Source organism: Sus scrofa, chromosome 13 (genome assembly GCF_054392235.1).
Source record: "Sus scrofa isolate SSC_HxYL_T2T_F1_AM1 chromosome 13, Sscrofa_HxYL_maternal_Yorkshire_Landrace_v2.0, whole genome shotgun sequence".
Lineage (NCBI taxonomy): Eukaryota > Metazoa > Chordata > Mammalia > Artiodactyla > Suidae > Sus > Sus scrofa.
Genome location: NC_139395.1, coordinates 64996431 through 65017562, shown reverse-complemented (window position 1 = coordinate 65017562; position 21132 = coordinate 64996431). Strand labels below are relative to the sequence as shown.

General features: G+C 38.0%; 1 protein-coding gene across 2 annotated transcripts in view; it reads left to right on the top strand.

Moving 5' to 3' along the window:
* TAFA4 (TAFA chemokine like family member 4) overlaps positions 1–21132 on the top strand; it is a 208457-nt gene that overhangs the window by 171151 nt on the left and 16174 nt on the right. For both annotated transcript variants that reach the window (XM_005669718.4, XM_013981874.3), the window contains exon 4: positions 2860–3015. In XM_005669718.4, the coding sequence (XP_005669775.1) occupies positions 2860–3015 (156 nt within the window). The remainder of the gene's footprint in view (positions 1–2859; positions 3016–21132) is intronic.

The window sequence follows — 21132 nt, the reverse complement described above, 5'->3', positions numbered from 1 at the left end:
GGCTGGTGGTAGTAGACTTTAAGTCCACAGGGGCCTCTTCACAGAAATGCATATAAGAGAGTTTCCTCCAGAGTGATTGGTGAGCAAGCAAGTACACCACTGTCTTTTATAAGCTAACTGTGGAAATGCTAAGCCATCACTTCTGATGTGTGCTGTTGGTATTAGCACATAGACCAATGCTGGCCCAATGTAGGAGGAAATGTACTTACAAAGTCACTTACAGAGCTATTGGCAGGAGACTTCAGTTCCTTGCCACATGGGCTTTTCTACAGGGCTGTTTATGCCATAGTTTCCCTCAAATGAGTGGTCCAAGGGGCACAGAAAGAGTGGTCACCTAGTTTTGGAAGTGATATATCACTTCTGCTGCATGAGGTGGGTCATAAAGACCAGTCCTGTTACCACAGGAGAAGGAACTGCACAAAGGCATAGATAGTAGGAGGCTGGGATAATCGGGGACCATCTTAGCCTTGAACAGAATGACAGACAGGTTGAGTGGAATCATTTCCTCAGGTCTAGCCATGAGAATACGACTATTAAGCAAAGTTCTCTGGTGGGTTTGCAATCTCCTGATAATCCTTCAGTAAATTCTCTTTGGATTAATTGAGTTCAGATCAGTTTCCATTGTTATAACAAAAGATTCCTAACCGATAAAATAGACTTCAGTACAAATTAAACTACTTTCTGTTTGTTATAGGACTATGGAAGTCAGATTTGTCATTGTTGGTGATGGGACATACAAATACAGAATTGAGGCAAGAGTAGTGAGAACCTGTGGTGCTAGGTTGGAATTGGAGATACCAGTTTGGACTTATGCTGTGTACACACAGATACACACACACACACAGACATACCTTCTAGGTCTAGCTGCTCTTTCAGCCCCAGATCACTCCCCAGCAGCAAGGAATAAACCATCATGTCAAGATCTTGATTTCTAAATCTACTGCCCCTCTAAAAACAATTAGGATTCCTTGGAGAAAAATGATGCGGACAAGGAAAGTATAAGGTAACCCTGGCATATCCTTTGCACAGGAAGTTAGTTACATCTCAGAGAATAATGAGGATATGTCAAAATGACACAGCTGCAGTTTGAAGGGTCTCCTCCTGGGGAGATCTGAGATAATCTGAACATTAATATAGTATCAATTTTGCAACCAATAATTGGATCAGGTAGAAATCATCAATGGATGCTAAAAATAGTGGGTAAACTTTGATGAAGAATGGAGTATTTACACAGTTGCAATATATCTCTCCTTAAAGTGCTTATTCATGACAAAGGGCAAAATATTATCTTTTAGGATTGCGGAAATCCGGCAGATGCGACCTTAAGCATGTGATTAAAAGTAATGGCACCAGTAGCAGGATAAATGGACATTATGTGCCTCCTAGTATGATACACGGAGAAGAACATAGAGTTACTTCTGGGGTAATCTGCTAAAAGTGCATTACCTGACTAACCAGGAGGAAACCTCAGACAAATCCAAATTGAGGAACATTCTACAAAATAACTGACATGTATTCTTTAAAAATGTCAAGGTCAAGAAAGATAAAGGCTGAGGAATAGCTTCTGATTAAAGAAGGCTAAAGAATTGTGACCTAAATCTAATGTAGTTCACAAATGGATCCTGAATTGGGGGATGAGGGAGAGGGTGGGAGAGTGGCTCTAAAGGACATTTTTGGGACAACTGGCAAAATTTGACTATAGATTATAGATTATGTAACAGCACTGTATTGGCATCACATGTCCTGAATTTGTTAATTATGTCAGAGTGTCTTTATTCCTAGGAAATACACACGAAGTATTTAGGGATGAAGGAGTATCATGTCTGCAACTTTCAAATGGCTCAAAAAATTTATGAAAGACAGTGGATGATAAAGTAAATAGGGTCATATGTTAAAAGTTAGGAATCTAGGTAAAAGTTCTTATATCAGTTTGCTATTGATGCTGTGACAAATTACATAAATTTAGCAGCTTTTGTATGTAGTTGAAATGTCTGGTATAGTGTAGCTGGTTTCTTTGGGTTAAAATCTGGGTTATCAGCAAGATGGCATTTCTTTATGGGGTCCCTGAGGAAGAATCTGCTTCCAAGCATGTCCAGATTTTTGGCAGAATTCATTTTCTTGCAGTTTTAGGACTTCAGTCTTCATTTCCTCAATCTGTGGCCCAATGCTGCTTTGGATCCTCTCTTGTTTTATTTATTTTATTTTTTGTCTTTTTTAGGGTTACACCTGCAGCAAATGGAAGTTCCCAGGCCAGAGGTCAAATCACAGCTGCAGCTATCAGCCTACGCCACAGCCACAGTGACGCTGGATCTGAGCTGCAGCTTGTGGCAATGCCAGATCTTTTAACCCACTGAGTGAGGCCAGGGATGGAACCTTCATCCTCATGGATACTAGTCGAATTTTTAACTCACTAAGCCACAATGAGATCTCCCTCCTAATGTTTTAAATCAGACTTCTCTTTCTGCTTCATCTCTCTGCTTTGAAAGCCTCGTATAATCATATTGGCTCAGTGTGGATAATCCAGGATAATCTACCTCTCTTAAACTCAACCAATTAATAATCTTAATTATATGTGCAAAATCTGTTTTGCCATGTAAATATCATTAACAGCCATGGGTGTGATACCAGGAGCTAACAGTCCTAGAAGCCAAATTTCTGTCTATTTTAGTTATTCATAGGAAGTTTTTTTCTTGCTCTATCCTTGGCACAACTAAACTTAAAATTATATTTAAAAAAAGAAAGATTCATAAACACAGTATGTGGACTTGGAAAATGAAATCAAGGCATTGTTCAAGTTGCTGGTACTTTCATTTCTATCTAACAGCACTGGATCTCTTTTTATCCCCCATTATCTACCAGGTCACCACCAGATCAAGCAAGGGACCTGTGAGGTGGTCGCAGTGCACAGGTGCTGTAACAAGAACCGCATTGAGGAGCGATCACAAACGGTCAAGTGTTCTTGCTTCCCAGGACAGGTTGCTGGCACAACTCGGGCTCAGCCTTCTTGTGTTGAAGGTAAGATCCTTCTGGTCAGTTTCTCCCAGATTTCAAAGGACCTAACACGACTAAGACTCTCCCTGCTGTCTTCACAATTCAGAGAAAACTCAGCTGCATCTAGGACAGTGTCATTTAAAAAATGAACAAAAATATAACTCCACACATTTCTTGATGAGTAAGGTCAGCTATTAATGATGTCTTTAAGAGGTACTTGTGAGGAGTTCTATTAGTGGACAATCAAGAAGATATGTTTTGATTTCTTATTGCGGAACTGTCTTTCCAAATCTCACGCATCGAAGCAGCTGCTTTCCTGGACACGGTCTTCTCCCCGCTCTCAGACTCTCCTCAAAAAACGAGCAACCTGGTTTTCTCACCTCATGTTTCATGTTGCAGACTAATATTCTCTTTATTTCTAGTTTTCTCTTTCAAAAGACATTTATAAAACACCTTTGGAGAAAGTTCCCTGAGAATAGTTTGGGATTCTGCATCATTTAGTTGTTTTTTTCCAAATTCCCTAGCAGAGAACTGTCCCAGTTGTTAAAAAAAAAAAAAAAAAAAAGAAGGAATGTTGATGTTTATAGGTGCAGGCCTGGGATGGATTCCTTTTGATGCTTCTGGCTTCTTCCAACAGACATCTTGTTAGAAACAAGTATCAGTCCCCAGGGGAACAGATACATGAGGTTAAGCCTTGTAGCAGTTTCTCTACAATGGCGTGAAACCTCCCTGAAAATGAACACTTCGTCTTATCTGATGCGTGTCTAAAGGTCATCGCACACACCACACATTTCTTTCCTCTGCAATCACACAATTGACAGTAATAGCTGACTTTTCCTACATCCTCCCTCCCCTACCAAACACAGACACAGATTTATGGGCTGTCTGGTATACATGTAGGGTAAACATACCAGTGGTGTGTATTTATATGATCTTAGCCATCTTTCAGGCTGGAAAGAGAATGCGGAAAATTTCCCATGTGCGGTTCCTCATCAGAAACTCTGGAGGCCAAATGTGTTGCTGAATTCAGATTTTGTCAGGTATTATCACTTAAAGTGTATGCCATCTATTACCTAGTGGACCTCATATCTTCTCTAGTTTCACCCAATCATCACAGATACTAATATTTATACAGTGAAATATATGAATATTCATGTGGGGTGGCATAAAGCAAAATGAAGATCCTCATGTTAATTCAAGTCAGGTTTTGCTGCCATCATAAAGAAATTCTTGTCATTTTCAGAGATTACTGGATTTGGGGATTAAAGATAAAGGAGTGTGGGCCTATAAGAAAAAATGAAGATTTTTAACATTAAAAAAATTTTGCTAAGTTTCTTATCTCTCAAGCTGGGACCGCTTAGTGTATATATCTTCTTAATGATTGAAGCCAAAACATGCCCATTGTCTCCTTGCTGTCTCTCAAGTCAGTCTACTTTTCTCTATCCCACTGTCACCTTCACAGTCTAGGTGCCTAATTACATTTTGCTGAGCTGACTACTCATAGTCTTCCAATTGTCAACTTGTAGCCAGAATGATCCTGCTACAGAAACAAAACTTACCACATCACTTCCATATTTAAAACCCCACTTCAGTGCCTTCCCACTATCTTTAAGATGAAATCCAAATTCCTTACCATGGCTTGGCTGATGGAGATATGCCTAATCTGGTTTGAACTTTCTTTTCTATTCCAACTACCTTAACCCAGCCAAACTGGAGTCTTTTTTGTTCCATTTCTCTACTCCTGTCTAAATCCTTTTCCAGAATCATTGCCCTCACCCCTCCAATGCAATGTAAGATGCTTCTGGTCAGTTTCTCCCAGATTTCAAAGGATGTAAGACGACTAAGACTTTCCCTGGTGTCCTCACAACTCAGAAAACTCAGCTACATCTAATGCCCACTCTCCTTTCATATCGTCTATATTTTCTCCTATCTCCTCACACTTCCAGTGCATGACGTGTATCTTGTTTTGTTGTAAAAACCTGTTGAATGCATGCCTACCTGTTAGACTGCAAGTTGCTTGAGGATGGGAACTGGGTCTCCTATTTCCATCTACCTGTACTGGCTGGTGCATGGTTAAGTTTTACCACTGGAGAGAATGATTTCATCTTCACTAATTACAGATTGATTTCAAAAGGTAACAATGTTTGTTTTTCTCTGTAGATTTTAATTTTTTTAATTAAAATTGTAAAAATTTTTGTTTTTATTAAAGTATTGGTGATATACAATATCATAGTGGTTTTAGGTATAAAACATAGTGATTTGACATTGACATACAGTAAAAATTGATCACTGTGATAAGTCCAGTAATGATCTGTTGCAGTACAAAGTTAATACAATACAATATTATTGACTATATTCCCCATGCTGTATATTACATCCCCATGGCTTATTTTGTAAGTACTTCTTAATCCGTATTACCTGTTTTGTCCAGTCTCCCACACTTCCACCCTCTGGAGACCACCAATTTTATTTCTGTAGCCATGAGCCTTTCTGTTTTATTTATTTATCTTATTTTTATTTTTTGATCTTTAGGGCTGCACCTGCAGAATATGGAAGTTCCCAGGCTAGGGGTCAAATTGGAGCTACAGCTGCTGGCCTATACCACAGCCACAGTGATGTGAGATCCAGGCCGCATCTGCAACCTACATCACAGCTCATGGCAATGCTGGATCCCCAACCCACTGAGTGAGGCCAGGGATGGATCCCGCATCCTCATGGATCCTAGTTGGATTCTTTAACCTCTGAGCCCTGAAGGGAACTCCTGTCTTGTTTTTTAGATTCCACATGCAAGTGAAACCATATATTATTTGTCTTTTCTGACTTATTTGACTTAGAATAATACCCTCTCAATACATCCATATTGTTGCAAATGGCAAAATTTCATTCTTCTTTTTTTTTTTTTTAATTTTATGGCCACAGCCGCAGTATATAGAAGTTCAGGCCAGAGATTGAATTCAAGCCATAGCTGCAATCTACACAACAGCTGTGGCAATGCTGGGTCCTTTAACCCACTGTGCCAGACCAGGGGTTGAACTTACACCTCTGCAGTGACCCAGTTGCTGCAGTTGGATTTTTAACCCACTGTGCTGTGGCAGGAACTCCTCATTCTTTTTTATGACTGAGTGATATTCCATTGTGTGTGTATACGATACACACACTACATGTTCTTTATCCATTCATCTGTTTATGGGTACTTAGGTTGTCCCATACATAGGCTATTGTAAATAATGCTGCAGTGAACATAGGGGTGCGTATTTCTTTTCTAATTCATGTTTTTGTATTCTGTGGATAAATACCCAGAGGTGGGATAGCTGGATCATACAGTAGTTCTATTCTTAATATTTGGAGGAATCTCCATATTATTTTCCATAGTGGCTGAACCAATTTAAATTCCCGCCAGTACTGGAGGGTTTTTTATCCCACATGTGACTGTTTTCTTACTTTTTCTTTCTGATAGTTTGTTATTAGTTTATAGAAATATAGTACAATTATATATATTGATTTTATATCTTGCAACTTGACTGAGTCCATTTATCAGTTCTAAGAGTCTTTTAGGATTTTCTTTACATAGGATCATGTCATCGGCAAATAGTGACAGTTTTACTTTTTTTTTTTTTCCTGGTTTGGATAACTTACTTCTCTGCCTTGTGTGACTGCTGTGACTAGGACTTTCAATACTGTATTGAATGAAAGTGCTGATAGTAGGGATCCTTCTCTTGTTCCTGATCTTAGAGGAAAGGCTTTTGGTTTTTCACCACTGCGTGTGATGTAGGCTGTGGGTTTGTTGTATATGGCCTTTATTATGTTGAGGTATGGTCCCTCTATATTCACTTTGTTGAGAGTTTTTAATCATAAGTCGATGTTGAATTTTGTCAAGTGCCTTTATCTATTGAGATGATCAGGTGATTTTTCTCCTTTATTTTGTAAATGTAGTATATCATGTTGATTAATTTGCAGATACTGAACCATCCCTGAATCCCTGGAATAAATCTCACTTGTTCATGGCATAAGATCCTTTTCATGCATTGTTTAATTAGGTTTGCTAATATTTTGTTGAGGTTTTTTTGCATCTACTTTCATCTGGGATATTGGCCAGTAATTTCCTTTTTTTTTTTTTTTTTTTTTTTGTAGAGTCTTGTCTATAGTTTTAGTGTAAGCATTCCTTCCTCTTAAATTTTTGGAATAATTTGAAAAATATAGGTATTAACTCTTCTTTAAGTGTTTTTTAGAATTTACCTGGGAAGCCATCTGCTTCCAGACTTTCTTTTGAATTTTTTTGATTAGCAATTCAATTTTAAAACTAGCAATCATTTTGTTCAGATTTTCTACTTCTTCTTGATTGTCTTATAAGAATGTCTGTTTCTAGCAATTTATCTCTTCAAGGTTGTTGAATTTATTGGGGTATAATTGTTTGTACTAATATCAATCATTCTTCATATTTCTGTGGTATCTATTGCTGCTTCTCCTTTTTCATTTCTGGTTTTATTTTGGCCCTTTTTTTTTTCCTTGATGAGTCTGGCTAAAGGTTTATCAATTGTGTTTTTCTTTTCAAAGAACCAGCTCTTAGATTCATTGATCTTGTATACTGTTTTTTAGTCTCTATGTATTTCATCTCTAATCTTTATTATTTCCTTCCTTCTGCTGATTTTGGGCTTTGTTCTTCTTTTTCTAATTTCTTTAGATAGTAAGTTAGGTTTTTTGATATTTTTCTTGTTTCTTGAAGTAGGTCTGTGTCACTATAAACTACCTGCTTAGAACTGCATTTGCTGCCTCCTATAGGTTTTCAAAAGTTATATTTTTATTTCTTTTGAGCTATTTTCTATTTTCTCTTTGATTTCTTTTATTGACTCTCTGGTTTTTTAGTAGTATGTTGTTTAGTGTACACATGTTATTTTTTCCCCAAGTTTCTTCTTGTAATTTGATTTCTAGTTTCATAACTGTCAGTTAGAAAAGATCCTTATTTCAGTCGTCTTAAATTTATTGAGACTTGTTTTGTGGCATAATATGTGATCTGTCCTGGAGAATGTTTCATGTGTGCTTGAAGAGTGCACTTGAAGCGTATGTGTTTTTCCTGCTTTTTTGAGGTGGTGTGTTCTGTATATAACTATTAAGGTCATCTGATCTAATGTGTCACTTAAATGTCAATGTTTTATTACTTGTTTTCTGTCTGGATGATCTGTCTTTTGATGGAAGTGGGGTGTTAAAGTACCCTTATTTTATAATGGATGTTAAAATCTACCTTTATATCTGTTAATATTTGATTTATGTGTTTAGTTGATCCTATGTTGGGTGTATAGATATTTACAAGCATTATACCTTGTTGGACGAATCCCTTTTTAATTAGGTAATGCCATTCTCTCTCTATTTACAGTTTTTGCTTTGAAGTCTGTTCTGTCAAGGATATCTGATGTTGATGGCCTTTAGTATATTCTTAATTTAAGTTACTGCATTCTTTAGTTCTTTTTAAAAAATATATTGGCATATAGTTGACTTAGAAAGTTAATTTCAGGTGTACAGCAAAGTAAATCAGTTATACATATATCCATTCCTTTTCAGATTGTTTTCTCATATAGCTTTATTATACAGTATTGAGTAGATCACTCTGTGCTATGCAGTAGGTCCTTGTTACCTATCTATTTTATATATAGTAGTGACTATATATCAATCCCAACCCCCTAATTTATCTCTCCCACCCCACATTTTCCTTTGGTAACCATAAGTCTGTTTTCAGAATCTTTGAATCTGTTTCTTCAAATTCGCACCTGTTGAGTTTGTTTCTGTTTTGTAAGTTCTTTGGCATCATTTTTTGTTAGATTCCACATATTAGTGATCTTATATAATATTTGTCTTTGTCTGACTTACTTTAGTATGATAATATCTAGGTCAATCTACGTTGCTGCAAATGGCATTTCATTATTTTTTATGGCTGAATTATGTATATATGTACCACATCTTCTTTATCCAGTCTTCTGTTGATGGACATTTAGGTTGCTTCCATGTCTTGGCTATTGTAAATAGGGCTTCACTGTACACTGGGGTGCATATATCTTTTCAAATTAGGGTTTTCTCTGGATATATACTGAGGAGTGGGATTGCTGGATCATATGGTAGTTCTATATTTTAAAGGAACCTCCAGGAGTTCCTGTCATGGCTCAGTGGTTAACAAATCTGACTAGGAACCATGAGGTTGAGGGTTCAATCCCTGGCATCGCTCAGTGGGTTAAGGATCCGGCATTGCTGTGAGCTGTGATATAGGTCGCAGATGCGGCTTGGATCCCGCATTGCTGTGGCTCTGATTAGACCCCTAGCCTGGAACATCCATATGCCACAGGTGCGGCCCTAGAAAAGACAAAAAAAAAAAAAAAAAAAAAAAACTTAAAAAATATCATGATGCATGTAAAGTTAAATCACTATGTATGTTGTACACTTTAAACTTATACAGTGCTGTATGTCCATTATATCTCAATAAAACTGGAAGAAAAGAAAAAAAGGGGGGGAACCTCCATACTGTTCTCCATAGTGGTTTGCACCAGCTTACATTCCCACCAACAGTGTAGGAAGGTTCTTTTTTTCTTCACTTTGTAGGTTTTTTTAATGATGGCCATTCTGACTGGTGTAAGGTGATACCTCACTGTAGTCTTGATTTGCATTTCCCTAATAATTAGCAATGTTGAGCATCTTTTCATGTGTTTTTTGGCTATCTGTATGTCTTCTTTGGAGAAATGTCTATTTAAATGTTCTGCCCATTTTTATTTATTTATTTATTTTTTACAAAACCCACACTTTTATTGGTGTTAATGTTGTTGCTATCACAATAAATGTATTGTTATATGTTACATCTGATTCTATATTCTGCCCATTTTTAAATTGGGTTGTTTGGGGTTTTCATTTGCTATTGAGCTGCATGAGTTATTGGTGTATTTTGGAGATTAATCCCTTATCAGTTGCTTTATTTGCAAATATTTTGTCCCATTCCCTGGGTTGTCTTTACTTTTTATTTATGGTTTCCTTTGCTGTGCAAGAATGTATTCTTTAGTTTTGATTGGTTCTTTTTTATATTTTCTATCCCTTTTTGGAAGTACTGAGTTCATCCATTCTTCTTCTGTGGTCAGTGAACACCTTTATGACTATTCATTTAAACTCTTTAGCTGGTAAGTTGCTTATCCCCTTTTCATTTAGTTTTTTTTCTTTTTCCTGTGGTTCTGTCTTGCTTATTTCCATTTGGAAGGTATTTTTCTGTCCTCATTTTGGTTGTCTATATGAGGTAAATTTAACTCTCCCAGTCTTGAAAGAGTGGCCTTACATACAAGGTGCCCTGCAGGGCCCAGTGGTTCAGGCACCCTTGATCCTCAGAGCCAGCTGTTCCAGGTGTCTCACCAGAGTGGTCTGCCTGCACCTCCTTTTATGGTTGGACCCCCAAGCGGGCTGGTTCCTTGAGTTGGCCTTGACTATCCTGGGGCACACTGATACATGAGACTGGTCTCTGGTACAGCTAGCTGTGAGGCCTAATCATGACTCTTGTGGGAGTGCTGATGTGTAGGGCTCCCTGAGTGGGATCTGGTTTTGAGGGATGCCAGTGCTGGCCAAGGTGGTTTGCTGGGTAGGATGGGGGGCAGAAACCATTTTGGAGGGGTGCTGGTAATGGCTGAGGTGGCCCACTAGGTAGGGTGGGGTCTACTTCAGAGATTCTGACCACAGTAGGGTAAGGTCCTTAGGGAAATGCCAGGGTGGGGCACACAGTGTCAGCTGGAGAGTCAGAGAGTTACAGAAATGGTGCACCTCATTACCAGGCCAGCTGAGAAAAAGGAGTTAAAAAGTTCCTGCCAGCACTTCTGTCCCGGGAGAGAGTTCCAGCAGATCCCTGCCCAATTCATAGGTGATGAATTTCCTTCTCATATGACACAGGCACTTTTCAAGCTGCTGGCTCTATACTGGGACACTTGCAGAAAGTTAGTTTGTGTGTGAGCTGTTCAAGAATGGAATCTTAGTTTTCTCCATTCCTCCAGCTAGACGTACACCCCACTGGTTTTCAGAGCCAGGTGTTGTAAGGTTTCATCTTCCTGTTGCAGGACTTCTGGGCTGCAGGATTACTTTTGGCTTGAAGCCAGTGGGGACCATCATGGTCGTGACATCCCTCCTGCTTGTGGGTCCCCGTACCAGGAATGTGGGTTCTGATCAGAGCACATCCCTATCCCTCCTACTTGTTTGAGTGTAGCCTTTTATTTATTTAGTTGTAGAAAATATGTTCTCCCAGTGTTTAGGTCATTCTCAGAAATAGTTGTTCTGAATCTATTTGTAGTTTTGGTATATCCTTAGGAGGAGGTAAGCTCAGGATCTTCCTACTCTGCCATTTTGATGTAGATTTTAAACTTCTGTAGGTTTTAAACTTCTGCAGGAACTCATGAATCATAATATCAACTATATTTATTCTCAATCTAGCTTAGACCATTTGGATATAAAAATCTAAAATATCTAAATAATGTTTTATAATACTCAAAGCACTTTTATTTGTGCCTGAAAAATATAGATAAGGCAGAGGTTTCTATTATCATCTGTCTTTTCATAAAGGAAATCTTAATACCTTACCATAAATGAGCTTGTTTTAAATTTTATATATGGGAAAAATCCCTTTTTGGCCTCTACTTTATGGATAACTACATAAACCATTTCATTAAATTTACATATATATTTAATAATATGTATATTTTCCATGTGTTTGTGCATTTAAGATAGGTCTCTAGTAGATTTCAGTATGGATGTGTGTTTTACACAAATGGTATCACACTGGATATTTCTTAATCCTGTGTGCATTATTCCTGTCAATATTAGGTTGTGGAGATCCTTGTGTGCAAGTACGTATTGGCCTGATTTTTTTTATTATAGTTGATTTACAATGTTCTGTAAATTTCTGCTTTATAGCAAAGAAACCCAGTTATACAAATATATACATTCTTTTTCTTACATTATCCTCCATCTTGTTCCATCACAAGTGCTTAGATATAGTTCCCTGTGCTTATACAGCAGGATCTGATGGCTTATCCATTCTAAATGTAATAGTTTGCATCTACGAACCCCAAACTCTCACTTGCTGCATAGCATTCCATTATATGAATAAATTATAATTTATTTAGCCATTCTTCTGTTGACAGGCATTTTGCTTGTGTCTATGGCAAGGAAAGGAGACTTATAGGGTAACTCAACAATTTCCCTAGTGCATAGGATAAGTAAGTGACAGATGCCAACTATCTGGTGTCAGAGCTGTCTGTGCAGTAAAACTTCCTGTGATGATGCAAATGTTCTTTCTGTACATCTCCATATCTGTAATGGCATGATGTATATGTACGATTGGTAGCCACTAACTACATGTGGCTCTTGAGCATCTGAGATGTGACTAGTGTAAAGTTAAATGGGAATTGTGACTAGATGCTTCTTTATTGGACAGTGCAGGATAAGAAAGTCAAAAGAGAAAGACAGATACCATAATGATATCATTTATATGTGGAATCTAAAATGTAGACAAATGAACCTATCTCCAGAACAGAAACAGACTTACAGATGTAGAGAACAGAGTTGTAGTTGCCAAGTGTGAGAGAGGAGGGACTAGGATGGACTGGGAGTTTGGGGTTCGTAGATGCAAGCTATTACATTTATAACAGATAAGCAGTGAGGTTCTGGTATATAGCACAGGGAACTATATCCAGTCTCTGTTCTTTATGCATAGACCATAATGGAAGATAGTAAAAGAAAGGGAATGTAGGATTTCCTGTCATGGTGCAGCGGAGATGGACCGACCAGTATCCATGAGGATGCGGGTTTGATCCCTGGCCTCGCTCAGTGGGTTAAGGATCCAGAGTTGGCATGGGCTGTGGTGTAGGTCACAGACATGACTCAGATCCTTCATTGTTGTGTCTGTGGCTGTGGCTGCAGCTGCAGCCAGCCGTGGTAGCCTAACCTGGGAACTTCCATATGCTGTGGGTGCAGCCCTAAAAAGCAAAAAAAAAAAAAAAAAAAAAAAAAAGCAGTTGGTGTCACTATGCCACCTTAAAGAGAAAACCAGGAATGTATACATATATATGGCTGGGTCGCTTTGCTATACAGCAGAAATTGGCATGACATTGTAAATCAACTCTACTTAAAAAAAAAAAAAAAAAAAAAAAGAAAAGAAAAAAATGCTCACGGGAAAAACATTAACTGGGAACTTGTGACTAGATGCTTCTTTATTGGACAGTGCAGGGTAGGCTTTACGTAAACGTGTAACTTTAGTGCAACATGGGTGGCCAGAGCATAGCAAAACTCTGAACAATGGGATTAGGACTGTACCTTCATATTTGTGTCCCTTCCACCCAGCACTTTCTGGTGAATATTCAGTATTCAATAAATGTTTATTGGCTCGAAGTCACAGAAGAGGTGTAGGAAGCTGTAGTTAAGGCTCTAGTTAGGATGTATATCTGTGTCCATATCTCCCTGATCTCCTGTTCCTTATCTGGATATGTTTTGATTAGGGCTTTTTAGCTTTACCTGCTTAATCTTTATCCCATAATAATTATGCAGTATCATGCTGCTAATTGGCATGTGGGAAGACCTAATCTCTGCTGATATGTTCCTCTTATCTTATTTGTCAATAAGAATAGAGAGGATCTAAAATATAAAATTTACTTGAATTTACATTTAAATTAAAACAAATTCAGAAGACATGGGAGGGGGTTGCTAATTAATGTTGATATAGAAATTGGAATATTTTTATGCATTTTTATTAATCCATACCATACTTATCTAGTGTTTTCATTGCTTTTCCATAAAAATCATAGCTTTTACTCTTTAAAAAGGGAAAAAAATTAGCTTTTTCTCCTCTCAAGGTTTTTTTTTTTGTTATAATTAACTTGTGAAATCCTTCTGAGTTATTGAAATGTGTCTGTAATACATATTTGGGATTTGGGAGAAGGGATGCAGAATTATTTGATCAAAACTATTATTAGTTGGATCCTAAAACAGAAACTATTCAGATTTTAACATTCTTCCTTTTGAATCTTCTTCTGGCATATACAAGGCTATTTTGTGGTAGGAGCTGTAATTTACAAATTTATCAAAATACAGCTCTGTAGAGATAATGCTGAATAGCTTTCTGATAAAATGAGATAAATGTGTAGGACAGTGAAGCTTAATTTATTTTGTCAAAGTGAATGGTTTCTAAGACCTTAGGTTTGAAAAATGTTAACAAGGAGTTCCCCCTGTGGCATGGCAGAAATGAATCCAACTAGTATTCATGAGGCTATGGGTTTGATCCCTGGCCTTGCTCACTGGGTTATGGATCTGGCATTGCGGTGAGCTGTGGTGTAGGTCAAAGACATGGCTTGGATCCTGAGTTGCTGTGGCTGTGGAATAGGCTGGCAGCCACAGCTCTGATTTGACCCCCAGCCTGGGAACTTCCATATGCTGTGGGTGCAGCCCCCAAAAGCATAAATAAATAAGTAAATAAGGTTAATAAGACAAACGTGTTGGAATGGAAGACAGTTACTCTTTAAAGCTCTTTTTTCTTTCGATGATGCCTGAATGTCTTTTCTGAGAGGTCAGATTTTGCTTAGTTAAGGATAAGAGTTGCTGTATATACTTCCATCTTCTTTCATGGCTTTATGGATTGTGGGGTAGGGTGTAGGGTCTGGCTTTGAGATATGAGTTCACAGCATTTTGCAACTAGCTATGTTCTCCATGCCACTTGAAAGACACAGCACTTTTCTGAGTTTTTCTCAGTGGTGGTCAGCTGAATGACAGTGGGTGTCCTTTGAAAAACCCCTTTGGGAATTGGGAAGGCATGCCTCTGGCCTATGTTGGCTGATTCATCAAGTTTTACCTTAGCCCCTTTCTCCCAGGCATGTCCTAGATGCTGGAGGATAGGACGATAATTAGACTCGGGTCCTGATTTGAAGGAGCCCAGAGTTTACTAGGCAAAATGGATAACTCTAGGAAATGAAGGACTCATAGGGAAAGCAGAAGAGGTCAAGGATGGTGCCTGTGGATGGAAGCCATGGGTCTGACTTTCCCACGAAAGGGGGAACTAGGGAAGGGAGGAATATATAGCACCTGAGAATGAGCAGGGTGAACTTGGAATGTGGAAGCAGCTCATCTGGCTCAGAAATGGTAGAAGACAAAGTTGGAGATGTAAAAAGAGCCTGTGATTTGGCCTTAGAGCAAATCAAATTTAGGACTTAATGCCTGCGTTCTGGGAATTTGTATTTCAGGAGAGTGGATGCAGCAGATCTGCCAAGAGGGAAGGGTATGAAGTGCTACTAACAAAGTGCATGTGAAACACCCTGAGATTTCTGAGAAGGAAAAATGTGACCACTGAATGTAACAGGTCAAATGGATTGTCAGCATAGGTGTCATGGTGAGCCCAGGATTAGCCAGGATTTTTGTTTCTGTGGGGGTTGGGGAGTGGTGTGAGAGAGAGAGACAGAAACAGACACACTGAGAGACACATGCAAACATTAGAGTTGTGTAACTGTCTACAGTGGAGGCAGGAAGGAAGACAGGGATAGATGTGACATGGTATGTCCTGTGAACTAGCATTATTTCCCTAGCCAAGGATTTGATGAGCCTGATGAACTGTCATGGCCTCTTGTTATGGTCTGAGTACATCCAAGTCATCCCCATAGGTAACCATAGATCAATGTTTCTCAACCAGGAGTCTTATTTTCTCCACCTTAGGGACATTTGACAGTGTCTAGTTACCCTCTTGGTTGTTAAACTGGGAGAAAGAGTCTGTGGCATCTAGCAAGAAGAAGCCAGGGATGCTGCTAAACATCTTAAAAATGAGCAGGATACATCCCTGCAATAAAGAAGTATCTAGGCTGAAATGTCAGTAATGCCAAGATGGAGAAACTCTGCCTTGGAGTTCTCTGTACTTACTAATTAGTAGTACTTACTAATCCAAATTCTTTTTTTGTTGTCTTTTTCGGGTTGCACCCGAAGCATGTGGAGGTTCTCAGCCTAGGGGTCAAATCACAGCTGTGGCTGTCAGCCTACGCCACAGCCACAGCAACTCGGGATCTGAGGCACGTGTTCAACCTACACTACAGCTCCTGGCAACACCAGATCTTTAACCCACTGAGCAAGGCAAGGGATTGAACCCACACCCTCATGACGCTAATTGGATTTGTTAACCATTGAGACACAACAGGAACTCCCTAATCCAAATTCTTACTCTGAATTGTGCTGTAAGTAGCTTCCTACTGAGTGGGCACTGAGTGTACTTGAGTGAGAGGGCATTTTGCTAAGACAAACTAGATCACAAAAGATGACCCTTACGTATTCCTCCACAGCCTTGCTCTGCACTCTTTGTACTGTGTGGAAATAACAGTACTGTGTCATTTTTGAAATGTGTGAACAAGTAAAAGATTCTTAAAAAAAATCATGGTCCTCTCACTCCTGCTTTTATGAATGTTAGCTGGGTCAGATGGGAATGGGGAATGGCTTCCTTTCTTGAATAATAAGAAATATAAATGGGTAGGGCTTTCCACCTACATATCTTGAAAGGTAATAAATGGCTTAATTTTTAAAGAACATGGTGTCTTGAAATAACAGTAAGAACAAAATAGTTCAAAATAAAATACATTAAAAACTCAGAACATATTCTTGTGACTCCATTTTCTTGGTGATAAATATTCTAGGAAGATGTGTTTTTAATCTTTCTGTCCATAGTTTCAGTGTTAAAATACACTTTTCTTTAGAAAAGCCTTAACTCTGTGTAAATACAACCAAACTAAATCAGCAAAGGAGGCCAACTGTTGCCTGTTGAGAAGTGAGCCTGTTAGTTTTATTAGAAGATGGGCTTATCGAAATAGCTATATAAATACATACTGTGTTTTATTTAATGAGTGATATTTACTTGGGACAAAGGATAGAAACAAAAAACCTCCATCTATTTTATACAACAAGGAGTGAAGAAAATGAACCAGGACAAAATAGTTTCTTAGTTACATTATGGTTTCGTCTAAAAAACATTACGGAAAGTACTAGTCTCACTACCATAAAACCAAGGCTTCACTGTATTTTTTTAAATTTCCTTTCTGCATGAAACTAGAAATTCGTTACAGCTTGGCAGCTTGGAGCTAGGGATATTTTGTGTTTTCATAAGTCAGGAAGGCATGGGGCTTTTTAAAGAGTTTTATTTTAAAAATAGAAGTGACAAGACACTTTCTCATTTAAAGTATATCATGGTATTTTGTAACAGGAAAAAAAAGTATGTATGCCTCCTACAAACTTATTTTCCTGTGGAGACAAGACTGAGTTAAGTGGGCAGATGTTCTCAAGAGTTATTTTAACAGAATTCTATTTCAGAGTGCTTTGTCTCAGCTCATAGTCCTACTTAGTATGCACTCAATGCTTAAACTTTGGGGCTGTTTAATTTGTCTTCACTATCAGGTCAAACTCTTGGTTGGTTTTCACCCTAGCTGCGAGATGCTCAGTCCATCCTTAACTCATAAAGGGATGTGAAACTTGAAATTTGGCTACTGTGGCAGGCCTTATTATGTTTCTCGTTTCTGAAAGAACACTTGCCATGAGGTCTTTGACAAAAGAAACTATCCTGGATAAAGCATCTGCTGACAGGGCCCCTCACTCAGCATATTCTATCAGATAGGTATGTGGTTTCTTTCCTACAAATAGAAATATTTTAATTTCCAGGGCAGCTTGCTATTTTGAGGAGCCTGTTAGGGATCTCTCTTTAAAAACGTCACTGCATATTTTCCAATAAAATGAAAGGACAGTGGTACATAATTTCATAAAGGCTTATATTCTTCCTTCTCTGATTGATTTAAATAAATTACATGTAAATTCTTACACAAAATACTAGGCAGTTCTGTAGCTATGAACTAGCATATTTTTTCTTTTGTGATGACTGACTGTTTCATTTCTTTTCTTCCCTGTGAACTCCTTCTCTAGATTTGGCATCAGAATTCTCTTGAATCCCCATGAGTCCAGTCAGGAAGTACTAGCATTTCTCTGCTGTGAAGTTGAGATAGTCTGATTCCAGCTATCTCCTCTGCAGGTAGTTAATTCCCAGGTTTTTTGCCTCACTCACACAATTGGTCTTCTCTTTCAGACTCCTTTCTGTTCTAAATTCTCTCATCATCCCCTGCCAGACTCACTGTTCTGGGAACACAGGTGTTCCTGGATTATTACCTTGCTCAGAAACTTTCCATGGCTCCCTTCTGTTTAGAGAATCAAGTCTTGAGTTGGCCTTGACTGCCTCTAAAGTTTGCTTCCCAGGCCACCGTCCACCACTGAATGTCCACTGCTTCCTTGTTGAACCCTCACTTCAGCCACATGGGTCTACTGGCTTCCAGGTGGCCATTTACTGCTTCATTGCCCCTCCTGCCTTTACCTGGACAGATTACTAACCATCTGGCAAGGCTTGTTTTGAATTATCCATGAAACAAAGAGGGCGGAGTAGAAGGACTTAAGCTCACTTTCTCTGATGAAAACATCAAAATTACAACTAACTGCTGAACAAGCATCAACAAAATAGAATTATCCACGGAGCTCTGATTCTCTGATGTCAAGAATCCATAGTTTTCCAGTGCTGAGTGGAAGAAAGTTTGTCTAAGGAACAGTTTTCAAGATTAAAAAAAAAGTATTTCAAATTCAGCTTTAACTCTGTGTAAATATAAGCTCTGTCAACACGTATATAACTTTTCCAGTCCTGCAGATGGTATTTCAAACTGAGGATTGGAACCTTATCTCTTATCTTTGTATCCTCTTGGGTCCAGACTAAGGTATTCAGAAAATAATGAATGACTGGTCAGCACCATGAGTATGATCAATTCTGTACAGTACTTACACTATTACTTAAAGTAAGAGTTTAAATTAGTAAGTAGAAAGACCGGTGGGTACCGAGTCTAGATTCAAATACCTCCTCCCTAAGTTTACCTACTTTGTGGAAATCTCTGGTTTTTATGTCTGGAACTGTCTGCCTCCCCCCGTACTTTAAAAAAAATTTTTTTTTGTAACAGTGTGGAGTCAATTTCTGCTGTACAGCATAGTGACCTGGTCATAAATACACATTCTTTTTCACATTTTATCTCATTTATTTTCAAGTATGGTCTATCTCAAGAGACTAGATACATTTCCCTGTTCTCTACATCAAGACCTCTTTACTTGTCCATTCTAAAGCTAGTAGTTTGTCCCAGGAACTTTCAGAAGCAAAAGGGAAGTTTGGGGTTGGTAGATACAGTCAGAATAGGAATAGTATGAAAAAGTACTTTGAAAATGACACAGCTCCTTACAACTTTAAGAAGAAATCGTTGTGAAACAATGTAACTTTGCCCCAGTGTGTCCACCCACTTAAGTTCAGTGTCAGTCTCTGGTACCATAAATAACCTATTGAGCTATATGTCTTTCTCAGAGTTGGCACCTTCTGACTTAAATAGCAAATGGTTAATCTAGATCACAAAATCTGCCTTACTCAGGTATTATTGGTTTGGATGAGACTAAATGGATAGTGGCTCAGTATTTGCCCAGAATCTGGAACAGTGTCTGCATGTGGAGAAAACACAGCATCTGGTCACTTCAGCCACTAATGGGACGATCCTGTGCCCTCATCATGCCTCATCATCGCATTTGCTTGACAGGAGAAGAATTTTGAATGCACTGGCTTGCTCTGTTACCTAATTCTGATATGGCCTTTAGTAGAGATCTCTGCTGTGAGAGAGTGGGTATATATGCAGCATTGGCACATGGGCACCAACATTAGATTTCCTCTGTTCAAATGCCACTTGCAAAATGTGTGACATTGGGCGAGTCACTTAATACCACCAGACCTCAGTTTTCTCTTCTCTATAAAATGCAGAAAAAAATAACCACTTTGACTTTGAAATTTGAACTTAGAAAATGCAAGAAAGACATCTGGCAATATGTCCTGCCTTTAAGAAAAAGTAGCTATTAGGGTTTATGATTTACCTCATTTTATTGTGCTTTGCAGATACCACTTTTTACAAATTGAAGATTGAGGCAATAGTGCATTGAGCAAGTCTAGTGGTGCCATTTTTCTGACCCCATTTGCTCACTTTGTGTCTCACATTTGGTAATTCTCATGATATTTCAAACCTTCCATCAGCAAAAAGAATATGACTCACTAAAACCTCAGATGATGGTGAGCAATGAAATATTTTTACATTAAAGTAGCAATAAAATATTTTTAAATTAAAGTATGTACACTCAGTTTTATTTTTTTGATAGTGCTATTGCAGTCTTAATAGACTACAGTGTACTATAAATGTAACTTAAAAAATTTACTGGGGTATAGTTGATTTACAGTGCTGTATTAGTTTAAGGTATACAGCAAAGTGAATCAGTTATACATACACCTTTATCCATTCTTTTTCAGATTCTTTTTCATTTAGGTTATTATAGAATATTGAGTAGATTTCCCTGTGCTATATAGTAGGTCCTTGGTATTTATCTATTTTATATATAGTAGTTTGTATGTGTTAATCCCATCCTCCCAATTTATCCCTCCTCCCCAAAGTTTCCCCTTTGGTAATCCTAAAATTGATTTCAGAAATCTGTGAGTTTGTTTCTGTTTTTATAAATAAGTTATTTTGTATCATTTTAAAATTAGATTCCACGTATAAGTGATTTCATATGATCTTTGTCTTCTCTGACTTACTTGACTTAGTATGGTAATTTTTAGGTCCATCTATGTTGCTGCAGATGGCATTATTTCATTCTTTTTTATGGCTAATGTTTCAAAGTATATATGTACTACATCTTTATCATTCCTCTCTCAGTGGACATTTAGATTGCTTCCATGTCTTGGCTATTGTAAATTGTGCTGCAGTGAACACTGTGGTGCATGTATCTTTTCAAATTATGGTGTTCTCTGGATAGATGCCAAGGAATGGGATTGCTGGATCAGATGGTACTTCTATATTTAGTTTTTTAAGGAACTTCAATATTATTTTCCATAGTGGTTGCACCAATTTACATTCTCACCAACAGTGTAGGAGAGTTCCCTTTTCTCCACACCCCTTTCAGCATTTATTGTTTGTAGACTTTTTAAAAATACTAAATGATTTATTTTCATATTTTTTTGTTTAGCTTTCTCAGTTTATTATTTTCTTTAATTTTGTCAGAGTATAGTTGACT